Source organism: Pinus tabuliformis, chromosome 8 (assembly GCF_031772625.1).
Source record: "Pinus tabuliformis cultivar Carrire ecotype Pingquan chromosome 8, CPIR1, whole genome shotgun sequence".
NCBI classification, from domain to species: Eukaryota; Viridiplantae; Streptophyta; class Pinopsida; order Pinales; family Pinaceae; genus Pinus; species Pinus tabuliformis.
In genome coordinates, this window is record NC_142294.1 from 1138892872 (window position 1) to 1138917625 (window position 24754).

General features: G+C 33.4%; 1 protein-coding gene and 1 pseudogene across 1 annotated transcript; both read right to left on the reverse strand.

Moving 5' to 3' along the window:
• Positions 1-234: 234 nt before the first annotated feature.
• On the reverse strand, positions 235-2533 carry LOC149239357 (WAT1-related protein At5g07050-like; annotated as a pseudogene).
• Positions 2534-12421: 9888 nt separating this feature from the next.
• On the reverse strand, positions 12422-20786 carry LOC149239358 (WAT1-related protein At5g07050-like). Its single transcript, XM_089367122.1, has 9 exons — positions 20778-20786; positions 15015-15139; positions 14885-14935; positions 13947-14007; positions 13691-13806; positions 13326-13585; positions 13069-13227; positions 12787-12938; positions 12422-12680 (listed from the first exon to the last, which is right to left on the reverse strand). The coding sequence occupies exons 5-9, from the start codon at positions 13716-13718 to the stop codon at positions 12422-12424; spliced, it is 858 nt and encodes a 285-aa protein (XP_089223248.1). The 5' UTR covers positions 13719-13806; positions 13947-14007; positions 14885-14935; positions 15015-15139; positions 20778-20786.
• Positions 20787-24754: the final 3968 nt, after the last annotated feature.

A 24754-nucleotide genomic window follows, 5' to 3' on the forward strand; every position in this document is an offset into this window, starting at 1 on the left:
TGATCGGTCATTTTGTAGGCGCTTCGTACACCTCTCTTTATCATCTCTAGCATGTATGAGAACTGCAAACAGACTAGTAAATATCGGCTCCTCCAACTAACATTGTAACATTTGTAAATCCGTTTCTTGGAATTACGATGGACGAGGCCAGTGGAAGCCTAAGTCTCTCCGACTGGTTTAGCTCGAATGACAATAACTATAACCTCTGTTGTATAAACTGTTTGGCCACGATGCTTAGATGTTTGGATTGTTGTTTTCAGTGACAGAAATGGCTGTATCTTCAGCAATGAATTGATGAAGCTGAAGTCCCGGAGTCATTGGCCGGTTAGACCCAGCTTCTATGTCATCCACCTTATTTTGACTTATCGGGAGCATTACTTGAGAATTGGGAATCACTTCTGAGCAATTTTTATGCTCCGAGATCTTGCTATCCTTCAATTTTCCCCAGAGAACGGAGTATAGCCCGATCGTTGTCATAACGCCTCCCAGCACACTGTATTCAGTTAATAGGTACAGTTAGTGCCTTGAACCATCCTGTTTGCCAACATTATTCACCTCGATTTCAGTTTGGGGATTTGAAAAAGAATTGCAAAACGAACCTGCCCAAAAAGATGCTTTCAGAGAGAATGACAGAGCCCATAATTGCGACGATTATCATCATCAACGGACTGAATGCTGTGGCAAATACAGGTCCTTTTACGTGCATGCACAACCCTTGTACGTAATACGCAATTGCGGACGTCACCACTCCCTGCACCCAAAAACAGAAATTGCTGTACTATGTAATTTACCTTCTTAGCCCGATCTCATGTTTTGGAAATCAATCCTGAAGAAAAGCGTCAAACGATTTTCTCTTGTTGAAGGAAAACATGCAAACTTACAGAGTAGACTGCAGTGAGAAGTTTGATGTCCCATCCTAAAGCCCACTGGGAGGAATCACGTATGACAGCTAAGCTGAGAACTGTTGCCTGTAACGTTCCCAGAAAACATATTAAGGTGGCAAGGGATAGTTGAGCAGAATATTTCTTGAGTACTGCAGCCTGCACATTCAAAATAGTTAATTAATGTTGTAATTTGAAGATGATTGATCATACATATATATTTGGAAAGCCAAACATGTAAAAAAATAAATGATCACCTGCAGGATGAACAAGGCTGACCAAGCAATAGCGGCCGCAATTATCAGAAGGGAACCTGTTATCCAGTCTTTATTATCCATGCCAGAAGCTGCTGACATTCCACTTGAAGATGTCTTGGGTGATTGATGACGTGGAGACCAAAGCATCGGAACAATAGGGCCTGTGTACAACGTCATGAGCATTGCTCCCCCGACGCACACAATTGTTCCCACTATCTTTGCTTGACTGCGTAGATTTTTGATATTCACTTTCTCCATCCAACACCAATAACGATTTTCCATGAAGGCCATAAAATAAAGTAATCGATTGCAACGGTTACGCCCTCGATTATGTGACTTGAAGGGAACAATATGATTTGATTACCTGAATAGAAGAGCCATCACGAAAGTCATAGCCGGAAGAACATTATTCAGCGCACACGCGTATGTTGGAGAGCTTAATTTCAAACCCAGGTAGTAGAAATTCTGGTCAATTACAGGCCTGAAAAAATGCATTAAGAATGTCCAATATTTGTATTAAAATATTCGCCAATCATTTTCATTGAATCAAACGAAAATACAATGGAAGGGATGATACTGTACAATGAAGCAAAAGGCATGAAATTATGAAATAGTGCATACCCCAACAAACCCAATACAAAAATTTGCCAGTATGGAAAAAGTGAGTTTGGGTCGCACTTTCCTGCAATTAAATGTAAGTTGTTAACTCATGACCTGATTATCTAGGTAGGAATTCATTGCAGAGGTTGTTGATTAGAGTTACAATGGCATGCATGAATAGAATAGCTTTACCTTTCAATGAAAAAGGCAAAAGGAGCAATGACTACCGTAGCAGCAGCGTGCCTGTACACTACAACAACAAAGTGGTTCATCCCTATGTTAAGAGAAACTTTAGAGATAACATTCATGCCAGCATATTCAAACTGCAAACATATGATGGCTACATAAGGTTTTGATTTCTCAATTAGCTCCCCATTGATAATCAAATAAAAACCCTCTTCTTCAATTAGCTCTCTGTCTACAATTGTCAATGCACAGTGATCACTGGAGCTTCTTCTGTCCTTCTCTCTGCACTAACTTTGAGGACATCTGAGGTTTCATAATTGACACTGGCAGAGTTTTTTTTAATGCGATTTTTTGGAGATTCTCGTGACGGAGCGGAAAAAATTGAGGTTAAATTTTGATTTGTATTATTTAAAATGGTTTTTTAACTGCATATCTGGATTCAGCACACTGAAAAACCCCTAGGACACTTTGATTGTGTATAAATTACCTATCAACCTTGCGATTTCAATAAATTGCTAAAGGATTTTAGAGAAATTTGACCGGAAAAACCCACCAAAAAAGCTTCCAAAAAATCTCACTAAACACAACTGCGACACCGGCTGCACTCATGCTCATAAATGAACAAAAACCAACCTGATATGACCTGCCACAATACGTGAAGAAAGTGAATCGATGCATCAGCGAATTATCGGCATGTGAAAATTTATTAACAAAAATGGATGATTGAAGGAATATGGCAGAGATGAAGTACAATTGGTGGGGAAGAAGCACAGATTCATGTCGCGTCACGTTAACCATAGTTGTTGTTATGGCTCGCTTTCTGTATTAGACGTGAAAACTAGGCCATGTAATTGATGGAAATTTCTGGTAATTTCAAACACAAAAGAAATTGCACAGAGAACAACGCTCTGTTTCAATACATGATCTTAATCATAACAACAAAAAAAACTATTACAAAATAGTCTTCCTCTTCAGAGGGATTACAACAGGAACGCTTCACTTCTAGAAAACCAATTTCACTATCTCAGCACTGCTGTGCATTTTAGAAATTACAAAACACACTCTTAATTTTTACAGTCTGCATTTTTATAGTGCATTACATTTTCTGCTTTTTACAGTGCGGGAAGGGGTCATAACTTATCCACCAACCGCTTTAACTTCCTTGATGGGGTCTCTACTGTTATCTGCTGCTCATGATGAACAAAATCTAATCTTTTGCTGTATTTCTCTAGTCGGTGGTGTTGAAACCCATGGCTGATAAATGCTGCGACGACTCGAGGCTTGTTCTCTTCACTTTCGGTCAATCTTCTCTTTAATGTGGTTGTTGAGAAGTAATGGCACAGCGCTGGATCTTATCTTTCTCCTTCGGGAACACAAAAACAATTAATGGACGAAAAGACAGTAAAGGCGGTGGGTTAAAGGAATGGAAATAAATGTGGGGTGTCGGATCAAGACAAGTGGACATCGGAGATCAGCTTGGCGAAGGTGCGATCAAAGATTGTATCGCAACATCGCGTGAGGGTCAAACAAATAGAAAACACTGAAGGATGTGATCTGCGATTTGCGATCTGATCGCATCGCAAGATCACATCGCAGACAACACATGATGCATTGTATTATTAAAGTAATTATAAAAAGATAATCTGTTATTTAATTTTTATTGATAATAAGGTTGTTTTTCGGATTAATCACATTGTAGAAATTTGGTCGACTTTTTGAACCAACTAATGTGCTTGATCCTCACACAACTGGTGTGAAACATCCAACAAATGTGACTTGTCATGAGGATGAACCACATTAGTTGGTTCAAAACGTAGACCAAATCTGTGCAATGTGATTAATCCCAAAGACAACCTTATTATCAATATGGATCACAAAAGTATAACATCTAACATTAATTTATACTACTAAACACATTAATTAAATTATTATTTATAATATATGAATCACTATATATTAAATCACATAAATTATAAAGTAACATATAAAATCATTATATATTAAAACAATGTTTTGCATTAAATCATTTTATTACATTAAATTACAAGTTATCATATAGAGGTAATGTATATTGAACTACACAATATTGTACTGATTACAAATTATTATGTAAAAGTAATGTATGTTAAACTACACATTATTTTATTGATGAGGGTGTTAAAGACTAAAAAGGGATTCTATTAAAATGATTTGGAACCATTATAAGTTAAAGCAATATTTTGTATTAAAATCAATGTCCATTAAAACATTGTATTTGTTTATAAAATCAATGTATATCAAATTCCACATTATTTTTTTATAATTAAAAAAGTATCAAACTACTTCAATAAAAAAAATTAGCACCTTATTATAAATTTTGAAATTGCAATATACTAGATTACAAATTTTGAAATAATAAAATTAAACCTTTGTTTTGTATTAAAATCAATGTCCATTAAAACATTGCATTTTTTTATAAAATTAATGTATATTACATTAAAAATTATTATTATCAAATCAATGTATATCAAATTCCACATTTTTTTTTAAACCTAGAAATCTATGAAGCCACCTTAATAAAAAAAATAGCACCTTAAATTAAATTTTCAAATTGCAATATATTAAATTACAAAACTTCAAATAATAAAATTAAACCTCTCCTATTGGACAATCTATATTTCAACAGTTTCATAAAGTATTTTTGTACCAAACTACAGTTATTTGAAGATCTAAATCTATGCAATATGAATAACCACTCTTGATCTACCTAGTGTTATATATATATATATATATATATATATATATATATATATATATATACAAAATAATAAATTATTATTATTATAAAAAATTACAAATAGTTAATTTTTAATAGTCACATTTACATTATATGCCTCATAATTATTAATAAGGTTGATATAAGGTTATCCATAAATAACAACCACATTTTCTAATCTGATTGTACATGTGGTTGAAATAAGCCTAGCTTGATATATCAACCACATTTTTTAAATGTGGTTGTACTAGTATTTAGCACAAATCAAAACACATCCTATTAAAAAAATTAATTAAAAAATTGGTTTTATATGTGGTTGAAATAAATCTATCTATGTATATCAACCGCATTAGTAGATGTAGTTATATACCACATTAGTAAATATGGTTATGCCTATATTAAAAAAATCAAAACATATCCTATTAAAAAATTAATTATTATATACTTCAGCTTGTAGATCAAGAGTCTTTATACATATATAATATTTTTTTTTCCTAAACATACATTATTTTATATTTTTAAAACATAAAATACATATTGTATTATATTAACCATTTTGGAAAAAGAGAAAATGAAAATTGAGATAAAAAAATTAAAATTAAAAGCTAGATATATATCATTCACATACACAAACCATATTAATTGTCATTTTATTTTAGCTGGAATAAAATATTATTATTATTAAACTGTATTAATGCATTAAACTTGATATTATTATTATACATAAATCTAATATTAAATCATTAAACTAATATTAAAACATAATATTAAATTATTAAACTAATGGTAAAACCTAACTGGTAAAAGGTAAAACTTAAAACCAAATTTTATTATAAATTGATTTGCAACTTAAAAATAAACTTTCAATTATTATAAAATGAATTAAAGGATGCTTAACTAAAGAATTATATAAACAAGATTTTTTTAGTATTACTCTTATAACATTTGGCAGTCTCATCTTAACTTTGTCTTGTCAAATTCATTAGGGTGATTTAATCAATATATATTAATCATCATACAACATGATTGAAGAATTAGTTTTGTTGTTTTTTTTTTTTTTTTTATTTCAATGGTGCCGACTGATTTCAATTAAAACACCCAGAGAACCTATGCGTTAGTAATGTGGCTTGCAATCATCAAGTAGGATTGAACAACTTGAACAAATATAGTATTGTTTCATTCATGTAGCAAAATAATTCTATTAATTATCATGAAATAAAATATATGTTCAATTGAATTACACAACAGTGGTTAGACATCTCACAACACTACTTACACCACACTTAACTTGAATATGAAACAAAATGAGAATTGTATTGTTATAGAAGAATGGTTTTAGTAGAAGTTTCTTAATCCAATGCACCTTTGCAACAACTAAGCCATGTTTATAGCCACAAACAAAAATTTAATAATAAGATATAGATTAATACTTTATTTTATTGAAAAATGTTGTAAATGAATGACAAACTTCCATCAATATTCAAGAGATTATTGCATAAACTCCTTTCATGATATTTATATCTAAAGGTGATAAAATTTAATTCAAATTTCAGTGGGCAATTCAATAACATTTTTAGCACAACCAACAATGCAACCTTGCGGCAATGCTGCAAATCCACAAAATAAACATATATTTAATACAAAATCATATCGTGTAAATATGAGAAAGAATACATATATGAGAAAGAATACTGAAAAATGTGTGTAAATATGAGAAATGGTACTGAAAAAAATGAAATGAATTTTCAACACCCTTGTGTATTACTTTGAGGATAAGATGCAACAAAAGAAACTATACCTCAACTCTACTTTTTAATAAAACCATTAAACATTATTTCAATTTTCTATACAGAATAATAAAAGTAAAATATTACTTAGTTTTACTTATTATCAAATTATAAAACCTATAAAACCTCATTCTACTCATTAATTTTGTAGAAAGAAACAAACTGAAGTTCAAGTCTCTAAAGCAAGCTAAAAGATCGAAGGAATTGATATGAGTATCGTGCGAAGAATGATTCTCCTTCAATATTTCTCTCAAACTCATAGCAAGGTCCACTGTGGAATAGATATGAGTATCTTGCATCTGACATGAAGAACAGTTCTTTTTCAATATTTCTCTCAAACTCGTAACAAAGTCCATTGTGGATATTAAAATTTATGATGGTTAAATCTATAACAGCTTAACAATCCTCTACCAAAACACCATCTAAAATGGCTAAAAAAACCGTTATGAAACTGAATACTCGCTAGCTCTGAAAATATAAATAATGAGTGATGGGATAAATGAATAATAGAAATTTTATGGAACTGAATATTGGCTACGTATAGAAATGTAAATAACCAATAATGAAGAAAACCTGAAATGAGCTCTGTCGTTGAGCTCAAAAGATCAAACAAACTAAACTTTCTTCAGCGTGTAATGCAACTGGTTAACCATGAAGTGGGTGAGGGAATTACTAACGCATATGTAACCACTTAGTTTAGCTAATGGACTGGAAAAAAACACTTGGCAAATGGTTGAACAGCCATATCTTTAAGAATGTGAATGGACATACGTTTCAGAATCGATGCGGGTTTGAATATATGTTTTATAATTTTTTTTAAATATATTTCTCATTGCGGAAAAAATACTTGGCAAATGGTTGAAGAGGCATACGTTTAGGAATGAATGTAAATAGACATACCTTTTAGAATCAACGATGTTTTGAATATATATTTTATAATTTTTTTTAAATACATTTCTCACTAATGAACATAAGTGGTTATCAACAAGAGGTACAGTGAATTTTTAATCATTCTTTGTAAAAAGTTAATTTAAGTATGATTTAAACATGTGATTTACAAATGCGAGTAAGTTAATGGTGTGAATTCTATCCATTGATATAGTGACAACCAACTCACATCTTTCAGTTTAGGCTATCCCATTAAAAACATTAATTAAGAAAATGATTAAAGTGTCCAAACTCAAGGGAAGGAGACCTATCCCCTCAAATATAGAAAAATTATTTAAAAATTAAAGTAAGGCTAGTATATTGTAGATAAGTTTTCTAGGCATTGTTCAGTACAAGCTTAGCAAACAATGCTAAAACAAGGATATCTCGACTTTCATAATTGGTTACAAATAATCATTGCAAAATAGAAAGAAAATTTACCAGCTCGAACATAACATTAAAGTTCTATGTAGGGTTGGAATTAAAAACCCTTCTATGAAAATATAGTGTATACCACTAACATAGTAAGTACCTATGTAAGGCCAAAAACGTTTCCCCATAGTAAATCTTTACCGAAAAGACCTTGAATATAGAAACATAGGAAGGCGGGAAAAAAATTAAGTGTAAAACCCTCATTTATAACCTTATACCAAAGATGTCAAATACCGACTACATAAGACGACGGAAACTATACATGTGTATGGTTAGAACAAAGAGATTGGCCAAATAGTAAGAAACTCTTTCGACACCTTAAGTTGAAGAAGTTTTCATAATCTCTAGGAAGATACTTTGTATTTACCTTGTTATGCGTTGTCTATGCATTTCTACTTCTGAGTCTGAAGAAGAAACTAGGAAACTTTAATCCTACAAACAAAACATAACAATAGAGAAAAAAATTAGTTCAACAAACAATAAACCTACAGTGCTTAGAAAGACCAGGAAAAAGAGGTCATAAAATTTTCTTAAATCCGAATGCAAATAACCAAGTCGGAGAGAGGGTAAAGTTTCACTGCCAAAGTTGCGAGTAATGGCTGAAATTTTCCATGGGTAGTAGAAAAGAGCAGAGGTGACGGGGATACCAAATGCGCGGACGCACACATAGTCATTCAAATGATGAGAAAACATTAAGACGTCAACAACCACAGGTTCTCTAAGGTTTAATCACAACTATTGAAGATAGGGTTTGCACAATCTCCATGACAAACTGCTAGAGAAGAGGTGGAATTACAAAGTCGGCCGACCAATACAAAGGAGTCAGAGAATCCTTGTTATGTAAATACCACATTGATCATATGATTAAAGCTATGCTCACATATAATGAAAAATTATTTCAATCGGTTTCAAACGTTAACTATCAAGCACAAGATGTATACAAGGAGATTAGATTATCCTCAAGTGGAGAAATCCTGCATGGAGCCCCCTGGGGGATAAACACATATCCTAATTAAAACTTAATTTACTTATATCTTAAGTAAAACCTCTCTGCAATATCATTTTAATGTCAATTTCAGCTATTTGTCTTTAGTTAGATAACCTTTTAATTTACTTATATCTCAAATAAAACCTCTCTGCATATATCTCAAGTAAAACTTCTCTACAATATCATTTTAATTTCAATTTCAACTATTGTCTTTAGCTAGATAAAAATGAATTAAATTTTAATATCAATTTCAGCTATTTGTCTTTAGTTAGATAACATTTTAATTTACTTATATCTCAAAGTAAAACCTCTCTGCATATATCTCAAGTAAAACCTCTACCTCTCTGCAATATCATTTTAATATCAATTTCAGCTATTTGTCTTTACTTATATCTTAAGTAAAACCTCTCTGCAATATCATTTTAATGTCAATTTCAGCTATTTGTCTTTAGTTAGATAACATTTTAATTTACTTATATCTCAAGTAAAACCTCTCTGCATATATCTCAAGTAAAACCTCTCTGCAATATCATTTTAATTTCAATTTCAACTATTGTCTTTGGCTAGATAAAGATGAAATAATTTCAATTTCAACTATTGTCTTTAGCTAGATAAAAATGAATTAAATTTTAATATCAATTTCAGCTATTTGTCTTTAGTTAGATAACATATTAATTTACTTATATCTCAAAGTAAAACCTCTCTGCATATCTCAAGTAAAACCTCTACCTCTCTGTAATATCATTTTAATATCAATTTCAGCTATTTGTCTTTAGTTAGATAACATTTTAATTTACTTATATCTCAAGTAAAACCTCTCTGCAATATCATTTTAATTTCAATTTCAACTATTGTCTTTAGCTAGATAAAAATGAGTTAAATTTTAATATCAATTTCAGCTATTTTTCTTTAGTTAGATAGCATTTTAATTTACTTATATCTCAAGTAAAACCTCTCTGCATATATCTCAAGTAAAACCTCTCAGCAATATCATTTTAATGTCAATTTCAACTATTGTCTTTACCTAGATAACATTTTAATTTACTTGTATCTCTAGTAAAACCTTTTTGCAATATTATTTTAATGCCAATTTCAGCTATTGTCTTTAGCTAGATAACAATGAATTAAGGATAGAGTCTATATAAAAACAATGATAAGGTTTGTTTTATATTGTATTTATATGAAATTTTAATGTCAATTTTAATTATTGTGTTTAGATAAATAACAATGAATCAAAGACAATCTATATAAAAACAATAATACTCTCTGCCATCTCTTCTTAATGTCAATTTCAATGAATTAAAGACAGAGTCTATACAGAAATAATAGTAACGTTTGTTTCATATTATATTTGCATGATTTTTTAATGCCAATTTTAATTATTGTGTTTAGCTAAATAACAATGAATTAAAGACACAATCAATATAAAAACAATAATACTCTTTGCAATATCATTTTATTCTCAATTTTAACTATTGTCTTTAGCTAGATAACAATGAGTTAAAGAGAGTCTATATAGAAACAATAATAAGGTTTGTTTTATATTGTATTTATATGAAATTTTGATGTAAAACTATTTTTTTTTAGCTAGATAACTATGAATTAGACAAAAAGTTTATATAGAAACATCAATAAGGTTTGTTTTATATTGTATTTATATGAAATTGTTTTAACTAAAGATATAGTCTATATAGATACAATGATAATGGTTTTTTTATATTGTATTTATAGAAGTAATTTTTTAAGACAATAATTAACTTAAATACAATATTTAAGATAATATGAAAAAAAATTAGTGTTAACTTAATCAATTTACTAAAAAAATATGTTTAATAGTGTTAAATTTCTATTCTAAAATTTCTATTCCATCAAATATGTTTGAATGAAAAAATCCATTATTAAATTGATGTTTTTAAGAATCATATATTAAATATTTTATTACAAACATTCTATTTCTTAGCTTTATTCTAGAGATAACTATTATTTAGTGGAGAGGCTTCTTTTATAACCCACTATAAGAGGATGGGTGTGTGAGTTCTTTTGTGTTCTTTATCTTTAAATAGAAATATAGGCTATAATAAAAAAATGAATATGGTGTAAAGTAATTATAAGTAAAAAAATAATGTGTAAAATGTTTAAATCTTATATTTATCAAAATATTTCAACCAATCAACTATTTGAATATCTATTTTAACTAATTTATGTACATATCAAGTTCATAAACATGTATATCTAGAAACAAATTGTTAAGATAAAATATCAGTTATCAATAAAATATTTTAATACAAATTAATATTGAGATATAAATAATAAAAAAACCATTTAAATTTAGATGTACATGTTATATAAAATATTTTAATGTTAATTATGTATATATTATATATCATTTAAACAAAATCATGGTTAATTTCTTTATTTAGTGTTATATATATATATATTCTATTTAGCATTTAAAAATACAATTTAAATAACTAAAAAAAATATTGTATTTTATACTCTAAATAAATTTACACTAAAAAATATTTGATTTCTCTATACTCATGTTAAATCCTTATTTATTTAAAATACATTTGTTACATCAAATTATAAAATATTAAAAAAATTACCATACTTCTATCCATTTTATGTTGAAAAAAAATAAAAAATAAAAAAATAAATCTATATTGATTACTAAAAGATTATAAAAAATAAATTAGAAAATTTACCAGACTTGGGTAAAAAGGAAAAAGAGCGCGTCCTAAAACCTCATCATTCATGTAGCATGTTAGTTGTTGTTAAGCGTGAACGATTTCAAATCTGACTTCATCACCATGTTCTGAACGTTGAATAACATGTATTCAAAGATAATTTTATTATATTGAAACTATTTGAGATTTGACTTCCTCACATGTTGGATAAGATGTATTCAACAATAATTTTAACGTATTGAATATTTATTTCAGTTTCATAAATGTCCGGCATTATAATGGATCATGGGATGAAAGAGTGGAAAATGTTCGATGAAGTTTGTATTTTTTTATAACACCTTTATATTAATCTTTAAATTAATTAGGCTAAAATTTAATACATAACTTATTTTTCAATATGCATAGACTCAAATGACTTGATAAACATATGATGGACCTGTAACATATTAGTCTCAAAATTATAACCTTTATTCAAAGTTTAGAACAATATTATATTACCTGACATGAGAATAATGAACTCATCAATAAAATATTATGATGAACCTTTTTAAATAAAATATTTAAATTTGATCAAGTAACCATACCAAACAGAAGAAATTTTGACAGTAATATAATTACAACACGAGTATATATCAAACCGTAGTAATGTATTCTATCATTCCTGTTGTGTTATTTGTTGTACCACTACTGATCGGTCATTTTGTAGGCGCTTCGTACACCTCTCTTTATATCTCTAGCATGTATGAGAACTGCAAACAGACTAGTAAATATCGGCTCCTCCAACTAACATTGTAACATTTGTAAATCCGTTTCTTGGAATTACGATGGACGAGGCCAGTGGAAGCCTAAGTCCCTCCGAATGGTTTAGCTCGAACGACAATAACTATAACCTCTGTTGTATAAACTGTTTGGCCACGATGCTTAGATGTTTGGATTGTTGTTTTCAGTGACAGAAATGGCCGTATCTTCAGCAATGAATTGATGAAGCTGAAGTCCCGGAGTCATTGGCCGGTTAGACCCAGCTTCTATGTCATCCACCTTATTTTGACTTATCGGGAGCATCACTTGAGAATTGGGAATCACTTCTGAGCAATTTTTATGCTCCGAGATCTTGCTATCCTTCAATTTTCCCCAGAGAACGGAGTATAGCCCGATCGTTGTCATAACGCCTCCCAGCACACTGTATTCAGTTAATAGGTACAGTTAGTGCCTTGAACCATCCTGTTTGCCAACATTATTCACCTCGATTTCAGTTTGGGGATTTGAAAAAGAATTGCAAAACGAACCTGCCCAAAAAGATGCTTTCAGAGAGAATGACAGAGCCCATAATTGCGACGATTATCATCATCAACGGACTGAATGCTGTGGCAAATACAGGTCCTTTTACGCGCATGCACAACCCTTGTACGTAATACGCAATTGCGGACGTCACCACTCCCTGCACCCAAAAACAGAAATTGCTGTACTCTGTAATTTACCTTCTTAGCCCGATCTCATGTTTTGGAAATCAATCCTGAAGAAAAGCGTCAAACGATTTTCTCTTGTTGAAGGAAAACATGCAAACTTACAGAGTAGACTGCAGTGAGAAGGTTGATGTCCCATCCTAAAGCCCACTGGGAGGAATCACGTACGACAGCTAAGCTCAGAACTGTTGCCTGTAACGTTCCCAGAGAACATATTAAGGTGGCAAGGGATAGTTGAGCAGAATATTTCTTGAGTACTGCAGCCTGCACATTCAAAATAGTTAATTAATGTTGTAATTTGAAGATGATTGATCATACATATATATTTGGAAAGCCAAACATGTAAAAAAATAAATGATCACCTGCAGGATGAACAAGGCTGACCAAGCAATAGCGGCCGCAATTATCAGAAGGGAACCTGTTATCCAGTCTTTATTATCCATGCCAGAAGCTGCTGACATTCCACTTGAAGATGTCTTGGGTGATTGATGACGTGGAGACCAAAGCATCGGAACAATAGGGCCTTTGTACAACGTCATGAGCATTGCTCCCCCGACGCACACAATTGTTCCCACTATCTTTGCTTGACTGCGTAGATTTTTGATATTCACTTTCTCCATCCAACACCAATAACGATTTTCCATGAAGGCCATAAAATAAAGTAATCGATTGCAACGGTTACGCCCTCGATTATGTGACTTGAAGGGAACAATATGATTTGATTACCTGAATAGAAGAGCCATCACGAGAGTCATAGCCGGAAGAACATTATTCAGCGCACACGCGTATGTTGGAGAGCTTAATTTCAAATCCAGGTAGTAGAAATTCTGGTCAATTACAGGCCTGAAAAAATGCATTAAGAATGTCCAATATTTGTATTAAAATATTCGCCAATCATTTTCATTGAATCAAACGAAAATACAATGGAAGGGATGATACTGTACAATGAAGCAAAAGGCATGAAATTATGAAATAATACATACCCCAACAAACCCAATACAAAAATTTGCCAGTATGGAAAAAGTGAGTTTGGGTCGCACTTTCCTGCAATTAAATGTAAGTTGTTAACTCATGACCTGATTATCTAAGTAGGAATTCATTGCAGAGGTTGTTGAGCTATGTTATCAGAAACGAGAAACGGGAAACGAAACGTGAAATGAAAACGGTACGAGAAACGGAGTTTGGAGGTTTCGCACTCAAGAAACGAGGAGAGAGAAAAAGAAAATAAAAATAAAAAATACAGCGTTAGTTTCAATTTTCAATATAGTTTCAACTAAATTTCGAGCTCAAATTTTATTAAAAACCTAAATAGTTTAAATAAGAAACTGATGCTTAGCAAATTGACTATTAAATATATACATTCTTATGCCTCCTAATCAATTAAGTGTATATATTTTATGCATTTTGGGCCTTCGGCGAATTATTGTTTCCTTAAAAAAAATTCCAAATAATTAGATATATATATATATATATATATATATATATAAACAATAAATAGAATTTGCAATTAAATGTGAATTTCTTGAGCCACATATAGAATAGTGTTTAAACTATGAATTTTAACAATATATGTTAAAGGAAAACAAATCAACTAAAAAAGGGACAATAGTAAAGAAATGATCAACTTTCTATATACTTGACATAAGCCTCTAGGTTATTGAATGAATGCATGAGTGAAATCTACAATAAAAAGTGAAAATACAGGGCTGAGAATGACATGCAAAAGAGCGAACTACCACCAGTAAAAAATTTCCCATAAAATATATGCACCCATTAGCTAAAATAACCGTAGAAAACAACGTTTCCGTCCAATTTCCGTTTCTTACACGTTTTTTACGGGGAACGGTGGCAACCGTCCCGTTTCTGGTAACATAGTTGTTGAGTAGAGTTACAATGGCATGCATGAATAGAATAGCTTTACCTTTCAATGAAAAAGGCAAAAGGAGCAAGGACTACGATAGCAGCAGCGTGCCTGTACACTACAACAACAAAGTGGTTCATCCCTATGTTAAGAGGCAAAAGGAGCAAGGACTACTGTAGCAGCAGCGTGCCTGTACACTACAACAACAAAGTGGTTCATCCCTATGTTAAGAGAAACTTTAGAGATAACATTCATGCCAACATATTCAAACTGCAAACATATGATGGCTACATAAGGTTTTGATTTCTCAATTAGCTCCCCATTGATAATCAAATAAAAACCCTCTTCTTCAATTAGCTCTCTGTCTACAATTGTCAATGCACAGTGATCAATGGAGCTTCTTCTGTCCTTCTCTCTGCACTAACTTTGAGGACACCTGAGGTTTCATAATTGACACTGGCAGAGTTTTTTTTAATGCGATTTTTTGGAGATTTTTGTGACGGAATCCGGCGGAAAAAATTGAGGTTAAATCTTGATTTGTATTATTTAAAATGGTTTTCTAACTGCATATCTGGATTCAGCACACTGAAAAACCCCTAGGACACTTTGATTGTGCATAAATTACCTATCAACCTTGCGATTTCAATAAATTGCTACAGGATTTTAGAGAAATTTGACCGGAAAAACCCACCAGAAAAGCTTCCAAAAAGTCTCACTAAAGACAACTGCGACACGGGCTGCACTCATGCTCATAAATGAACAAAAACCAAGCTGATATGACCCGCCACTCCACATTGTTGACGTAAAATAATGCCAATAGTAATAGCCGCATCCAGAATAAACGGACAAAGTTTGAGAGTTCTACATTGCAAGAACATATGGGTTATGGGCAATCGCGGATGTCATATTCGATTTCTTTCGGTTTATGGGCCATCAGAGATCTATTTTAAACAATAATAAAGTAGTGGATGGTGAGTCAGTTAAAGTAAATACGTGAAGAAAGTGAATCGATGCATCAGTGAATTATCAGCATATGAAAATTTATTAACGAAAATGGATGATTGAAGGAATATGGTAGAGATGAAGTACAATTGGTGGGGAAGAAGCACAGATTCATGTCGCGTCATGTTAACCATAGTTGTTGTTATGGCTCTCCTTTTGTATTAGACGTGAAAACTAGGCCATGTAACTCATGGAAATTTCTAGTAATTTCAAACACAAAAGAAATTGCACAGAGAACAACGCTCTATTTCAATACATGATCTTAATCATAACAACAAAAAAAACTGTTACAAAATAGTCTTCCTCTTCAGAGGGATTACAACAGGAATGCTTCACTTCTAGAAAACCAATTTCACTATCTCAGCACTGTTGTGCATTTTAGAAATTACAAAACACACTCTTAATTTTTACACTGCTGTGTCTGCATTTTTATAGTGCATTACATTTTCTGCTTTTTACAGTGCGGGAAGGGGTCATAACTTATCCACCAACCGCGTTAACTTCGCTGATGGGGTCTCTACTGTTATCTGCTGCTCATGATGAACAAAATCTGAGCTTTTGCTGTATTTCTCGAGTCGGTGGTGTTGAAACCCATGGCTGATAAATGCTGCGACGACTCGAGGCTTGTTCTCTTCAGTTTCGGTCATTCTTCTCTTTAATGTGGTTGTTGAGAAGCAATGGCGCAGCGCTGGATCTTATCTTTCTCCTTCGGGAACACAAAAACAGTTAATGGACGAAAAGACAGTAATGGCGGTGGCTTAAAGGAATGGAAATAAATGTGGGGCGTCGGATCAAGACAAGTGGACAGCGGCGATCAGCTTGGCGAAGGTGCGATCTGAGATTGTATCGCAACATCGCGTCAGGGACAAACAAACAGAAAACACTGAAGGATGCGATCTGCGATCTGCGATCTGATCGCATCGCAAGATCGCATCGCAGACAACACAGGGACGCAGCGAAGGGTGACAAGAGAATGTGCGATATGCGATGGGATCGCATCGCAGGAAACTCCAATGGCTGTTTTCTGGAATAAACTTGGTCGTTATTCAACTGTCAGCTTCTGGCAACGCTGCAGTTGAAATTACCATTCCAACACTCCCCTTTAATTTTAACTGCTGGGTTTTTCTGCATACCCAGGCATTTCCTGAAATGATCAAAACTTTTCTTTCCCAATAGTTTTCTCAAGATGTCAGATAACTGATCCTCTGTTATGCAGTCCTGCAAAACAATCTCACCATTGTTAACCAATTCACGTATGAAGTGAAATTTGGTGTCTATGTGCTTTGTCCTTTTATGAAAAACAAAGTTTTTAGACAATGCTATTGCCGAGCTATTGTCACAGTAAATTGTTGTGCTCTTTTCTTGTTCATGGCACAAATCTCTGAGAACTCTTCTCAGCCACACTGCTTGGCATATTGCTGCTATTGCTGCCACATACTCTGCCTCTACTGTTGACAAAGACACAACTGGTTGCTTCTTGGAAGCCCATGAGATGGCTCCCGATCCCATATGAAACACATATCCCGATGTGCTTTTCCTATCATCAACACTTCCAGCCCAATCATTGTCAGTGTAACCTGTCAACATGAAACTTTCAGAAGAGGAGTATAAAATACCAAACCCCTTCGTTTCATTCACATATCTTAGAATCCTCTTGGCTACCTGCCAATGAGTCTCTTTCGGTCTTTCCATATATCTGGAGATTAAACTCACAACGTGCATAATGTTTGGCCTAGTTGCAGTCAAGTACATAAGGCTTCTAACTATGCTCTTGTACAATTTTGGATCAAAATCCTTGTTGCTGTCTTCTTTGGTCAATTTCAACGCCATTACAGTTGGAGTCACAGCTGCCTTGCTGTACTGCATGTTAAATCTCTTTAACACTGTTTCTACATATTTAACTTGAGAAATGAAAACACCATTTTCACTTTGGTCTACTTCAATTCCAAGAAAATATCTTAAGAAGCCCAAGTCAGTCATTTCAAATTCACTTTTCATGACTGCTTTAAAATCATCAATGAGAGAAGCATCATTGCTAGTAAAAATCAAATCATCTACATATAAAACAAAAATAAGAATCTTACCGTCATTCTCTTTTATGTAGAGTGTGGGTTCACCATCACACTTATCAAACCCATTCTCAATCAGATAAGCATCTATTCTGCTGTACCATTCTCTTGGAGCTTGCTTCAGCCCATAAAGAGCCTTCTTCAGTTTGCAGACTTTATGCTCTTGGCCTTCAACTTTATAACCTGGAGGTTGTTCAACATAAACCTCTTCTTTTAACACTCCATTCAGGAATGCATATTTCAATCCATCTGATAAATCTTCCATTTGTGTTGTGCCGCAATAGACAACACTGTTCTAACTGGTTCCATCCTTGCTATTGGTGCAAAGGTTTCATCATAGTCTTTGCCTTATTGCTGCTTGTAGCCTTTCACAACAAGTCTTGCTTTGTGCCTGTCAATCTTGCCTTCAGCATTGCTTTTGGTCTTATAGACCCACTCAACTCCAATGGCATCTTTGCCTTCAGGGAGGTCCACTAACTCCCATGTTTTACTCTTCTCAATTGCACCAATTTCTTCATTCATTGCTTCAATCCATTTATCTTCATTTACAACATCTTCAAAATGAACTAGGTCATCAACATGACAATACAAAGCAAATAATGAATTCAGACTGGTATTGTTACTTACCTCTCCTTGTTCATAAATCTCATTCAAATTTCTGAATCTTGGTCTTCTTGGTGTGCTTGGAGTTCCATCCGAACTTGAGGGTATTTCTAATCCCTGTGGTGTGCTTGGAGAAGGACTTCCTTGACTTCTCAAGGCTGTTCAAATTCCAGCTTGTGGTGTGGTTTGTTGTACTTGCTGTGGTGGAGGAGGAGCCACCAAGGAAGGATTATTTGTTGCTATGCCTTCCTCTTCTTCTTCGTGAGACACAATTGTCTTCACATTCACTGTCTTCTCTAAGCTTCCATCCCAAGCTTCATCTTCAATGAACTGCACATCTCTGCTTACTATCAATTTCTTGGTGGATGGATTATAGAGTTTGTATGCTTTTGACTCATCACAATAGCCAATAAAGACACACTTCTCCCCCTTATTGTCAAGCTTCTTCCTTAGCTGATCTGGTACATGTGCATATGCAACACAACCGAATACTCTCATGTGAGTGACAGTTTGCTTTTGACCACTCCATGCTTCTTCTGGTATTTTGTTCATGACAGCTTTAGTTGGGCATCTATTCAAGATGTAAACTGCGCAAGTGATAGCTTTTGCTCAATACTCATGCGGCAAGTGTTTTGCCTTCAGCATACTTCTGACGATATCAAGAATGGTCCTATTCTTCCTTTCGGCAACACCGTTTTGCTGAGGTGTATACCTCGCGGTGAACTGCTTTTGTTTGCTATTCTCTCTGCAAAAACGTAGAAAGTATTTGGAGATGTACTCTCCTCCTCTATCTGTTCTGAGCACTTTGATATAATGCCCACACTGCTTCTCAACAAGAGTTTTGAAGTGGCGGAATTTCTCAAACACTTCACTCTTCTGTTTCAGCATATACACCCATGTCTTTCTGGTGTAATCATCAATGAAAGTTAAAACATATTTATTTTCAGGAAATGATGGTATTTGCATCGGTCCACACACATGAGAGTGAACAATTTCCAAGGGTGCTTTTGCTCTTATGCTCTTTCCTGCTGGAAAGCTTTCTTTGTGTTGCTTGCCCAAGATGTAGCCTTCACAAAGGCTGTCCAGTTTCTCGATCAATGCAATCCCTTTACCATTCCCTTTCTGTGCAATAGATTCAAGCCTCCGAAATTGAGATGTCCAAATCTCAAGTGCCACAACCAATTCTCATTTTTCACTTGTTCCTGAAAGACTTCTTGTGTCACAGCTGTAATAGTTCTTCCTTCCTTCAAATCTGCCCTGAGTTTGAGAGGAAACATTCTATTGCTGGTCATCTGCACCTATGCGATGATCTTCTTACTTGGAGGTATGTCTCTGATTGTACACATATCATCTTTGAAGAACACATTGTAACCTTTGTTAATGAGCTATCCAATGCTCAAAAGATTACATTTCAAACCAGGTACATAGTATACCTCTAGCACAATCATCTGTTCTCCATTTCTTTCTTGGATACTGACTCTACCCTTACCCTTGACATATATCCTACTATCAGTTCCTGTTGTTACCTCAGATTTCACATTTTCATCCAGATTGGAAAACATTGCAATATTTCCAGTCATGTGATTACTACAACCTGAGTCTAAGAACCAAAAATCTTCTTGTTTGTCTTGTGCAATGTTACATGTTAACAACACAATCTTTGGATTCTTATCTTCTTCATTTGCAAAATCAGCATTCTACCTACTATTCATGTCATTTTGTTTTTTCCTACATTCATTGGCGTAGTGCCCATATTTCTTACAATAATGACATTGGACTTGGGATTTGTCATACCTTTGTCCATGAGCTTGTTGTTTGCTTGAACCTTCAGCTTGGTTCTGATTGCAGCTCCTTTCGCTTGTGCTTGCAGGATTATTTATACCTTTGTTTTGGCTTCTTCCACGACCTCTGTTATTTGCTCTGCCTCGACCTTTTCTTTGGCCAAAAGACATCTGAGTCTTGAATGCTTGCTCAAAAGAGAAATCTGTTCCTCTACTCAGTGTGTGTTCATGAGACATAAGTGAAGCACTCAATTCATCTACTGTGAACTGTGAGAGATCCTTTGTTTCTTCTATTGCTACCACAATAGCTTCAAACCTTGAGGGTAAACATCTCAAGATCTTCTCTACAATCCTTCTTTCTTCAAGAATCTCACCATGAGATCTTATCTGGGTTATCAACCTGATAACGTGAGTGAAGAATGAATCTATTGTATTAGATTCCTTCATGCTAAGTGTTTCAAAGTCTCTCCTTAACATCTACAACTTTGCAATCTTCACCTTCTCCATGCCTTGATAGGCAGTTTTGAGAATATCACATGCCTCCTTGGATTTTGTTGCTACTGCAAATCGTGGAAAAAAACATTCATGTACTGATTGGAAGAGAAAAAAACAGGGCTTTGGCATCCTTCTTCCTGTCGCTCTTCAACTAGTCTCTTTCTACTACTGACAAAGCAGCCAATGCTATTGCATCTGCAGGTTCAACATAGCCAGTTTCAACCAGCTCCCATATTCCTTGAGAAGCAAACAATGCTTTCATTGTTATGGACCAATAACTGTGATTTTTCCCATTAAACTGTGGCAGTTGGGAGTCTGTCAAACCAGTTCCAGCATCTGCCATCTTAACCTGTATAAGTAAAGAAGAGATACTGACTGTATAATAAAAAACGAGCAAAAAACTTTCTCTGCTGGAGAAAATCTGCTCAATAATCTTCTTATAGCTCCTACAGTGAAAAAAAAACTCTGTTTTTGACTCACTGAGTGCCTAGACTAGCCTTGATACCATGATGGAAATTTCTGGTAATTTCAAACACAAAAGAAATTGCACAGAGAACAACACTCTGTTTCAATACAGGATCTTAATCATAACAACAAAAAAAATTGTTACAAAATAGTCTTCCTCTTCAGAGGGATTACAATAGGAACGCTTCAGTTCCATAAAACCAATTTCACTATCTCAGCACTGATGTGCGTTTTAGAAATTACAAAACTCACTCTTACTTAATTTTTACACTGTTGTGTCTACATTTTTATAGTGCATTACATTTTCTGCTTTTTACAGTGCGGGAAGGGGTCATAACTTATCCACCAACCGCGTTAACTTTGTTGATGGGGTCTCTGCTAATATCTGCTGCTCATGATGAACAAAATCTGATCTTTTGCTGTATTTCTCGAGTTGGTGGTGTTGAAACCCATGGCCGATAAATGCTGCGACGACTCAAGGCTAGTTCTCTTCACATTCGGTCATTCTTCTCTTTAATGTGGTTGTTGAGAAGTAATGGCACAGCGATGGATCTTATCTTTCTCCTTTGGGAACACAAAAACAATTAAAGGACAAAAAGACGGTAATGGCGGTGGCTTAAAGGAATGGAAATAAATGTGGGGCGTCGGATCAGGACAAGTGGACAGCGGTGATCAGCTTGGCGAAGGTGCGATCTGAGATTGTATCGCAACAATGCGTCAGGGATAAACAAATAGAAAACATTGAAGGATGCGATCTGCGATCTGATCGCATCGCAAGATCGACAACATAGGAACGCAGCGAAGGGTGACAAGAGAATGTGCGATATGCGATGGGATCGCATTGAAGGAAACTCCAATGGCTGCTTTCTGGAATAAACTTGGTCGTTGTTCAACTGTCAGCGTTCAGCAATGCTGCAGTTGAAATTACCATTCCAACAGTAACTGGTAAAAGATTTAGATGAGGTGGCAAAGTTAATGTTTTAACAGGACAACAAAAATTGCATGTCTAGGTTTACATTTAGTTGATTGATGTGTTCGATGATTTTTTGGTGGATTATAAAAGATATTGTTTTTGGGTTGATTCTAACTAATATGTGTTTTGGTTTTTTATACCGAGTAAAATCGCATTTTTCTTTTTCAAACTGTAATTTTTTAGAAAATATGTTTCAAAATTTACAAATGAATTCATTTTCCTCATTAAAACATTTAGATTGTAATACTTATAATTTTAACATACAATTCTTGTATTAATTTATGTAATATTGTTAAAATAATAAAAAAATAAAAACCTCAAATTGAGTTACAAAATTCAAATTTAGCGTTATTAAACATCTATATCAAAATTAACCCTAACAAATTGGCAAGAAACCAGAATGCCGTGATTTTATATTAGTGAGGCTATTCTATGATTTACATCGTGAACAGATTTTAGGTAGCTTTGTCATAAACTTTCATATCATTGAGAAAGATATCTCAATATACGCTACATTGTCAAGTCGTTATCATTACCTTAAAAATTTTGTTAATGTCTATACAATCGCTTAAAGCAGACTCCTATAATATAAAAAGCTATAAAATCAAATAAAGTAGGAACATATAATATTAACAAATATGAAGATTGGATTACATGAAGGGCGTGCCGGTGTAGGGAAGAATTGGAAATGAGTTGTCAATTAAGGGATTCTATGTGACGTTTATATTTCAGAAACTATAACGGTGAAGATGTCCTGAGTCCGTAACAGTTGCCCTCGTCACGAATTTCCTGAGGCCAACCGGTGTCATGTAATATTTTGAATGATTGAAGTTAGATGTATTTAAAAAATTATAGATTAGTGGATGAGAGAATTTGAAAAAGTCTTTTCTAGTTTAAGCATGCCGACAGGTACGATGACTTATTAGAAAAATATGATATCCATTCCCGGCCATTTCGTCACCTCATGTTCTCTATTCGTTTACATTAATATACATACATTTACACATTTCGGATATAAACATACACACATTTACATATACGTATAATGCATCTCATATATAAAGCTTATGACATATTTATAAAGGGAAATTTTGTATATATTATATATATACATTCGAATATACCTTTGATGCATATGGTTTAGGTATGAGTGGAGTACAACGTTTGGGAAAATGTGTGGCATAGATGGATTTGAGATTCCTAAAAAACTATGGGAATTTAGATTGTGGAAAGTAAATTTCGTAGAATCTAGGCAAATTAGAGTACAAAATAGGCTTAATAACCCTCAAAAATTTCGTACATATAAACTATTGAATTTCCAATATGTATGGGAAATAAATATGAATAAAATGCTTAATATTAATGAAGATAGTTATATGATGGTCATTAATAAGAGAATAGCTATATAAATATTAATTAATGATGTTATTCACATTCAAAAAATAGAAATATATATGCTCCCACTACTATAAGGATAAGGGTACATATTTTTCAACTTTGAACTCTACAAAATCTAGAACATATGCCTAAACATTTGTATCAAAATTGGGCATTTTATAAGCATAAGCATAACAATAGTTGTAGGCTAATGATGGTTTCTCATATGCAAACCTAAAATTAGAGGTACTATAGCAATGAATTTGAAGATGGTTTAAAAAGATGAAGTGTAAAAAAGTGAAATGAGTTACCTTCCTAAATTTATAATTCTATTTATAGAAATTTTGTCCAACTATGTGAATTTTCAGTTTTCTAATGTTGGTATGTTATTTTTCATGCAAAAAATATAATACATTTTTTTCTCATTAGTGCAATCTTTGAATACCTAAATGATGAAATCCTTCTACATAAAATTATGGAGTTGTAGACAAAGTGTTGTTGTTATGCATAGTTATTTTTCCAAGATTTATAATCTTAGAGGAAGAAGAAACTAGAGAGGACCCTACAATTAAAGTAGAAGGGAATCCACCATTTCATAATGGAAAAGCTACCCATATCTAGAAGGGCCCCATATTAGAAGAGATACAAACACTAAAAAACTAGAAAAAGAGGGCACACAACATAAATGGGAGGTGGGGTACAAAGACAGCTCATGTTTATGAGAGCTTAGACTTAGAAAAACAAACACCATTGAAGACATCATGAAGTGAATTGGAAATGGTTATAACAAACAACTCACGTGAAATATATTCATTATCTATCTAAATTCCAGCCTAAATTCCTTCCCTTCCTCTGGGTTCTACTTCTTATTCTCTCCCACTTCTACATCAAGACCTATGGTTTCTAGAAGCTTATGTGTTCCTCCTAAAATTTTAGTAGGATGGAAACCAACATCATTCCTTCCCTCAAGAAAAGTTTGTTCCACCTTTGGGTCTTGTGACCTATTATAAACACCTTTCAACACCCCTCCTTGGTGTTTAATTACTCTAGGGTTTTCACAAGATTCAATACTTGAGGGAATGTGCGAGCTTCACCGCCTACTATGTATAGAATAGAACTACTTCAGACGAAGTCTTTGATATCTATAGTTGATGGATGACTTAGA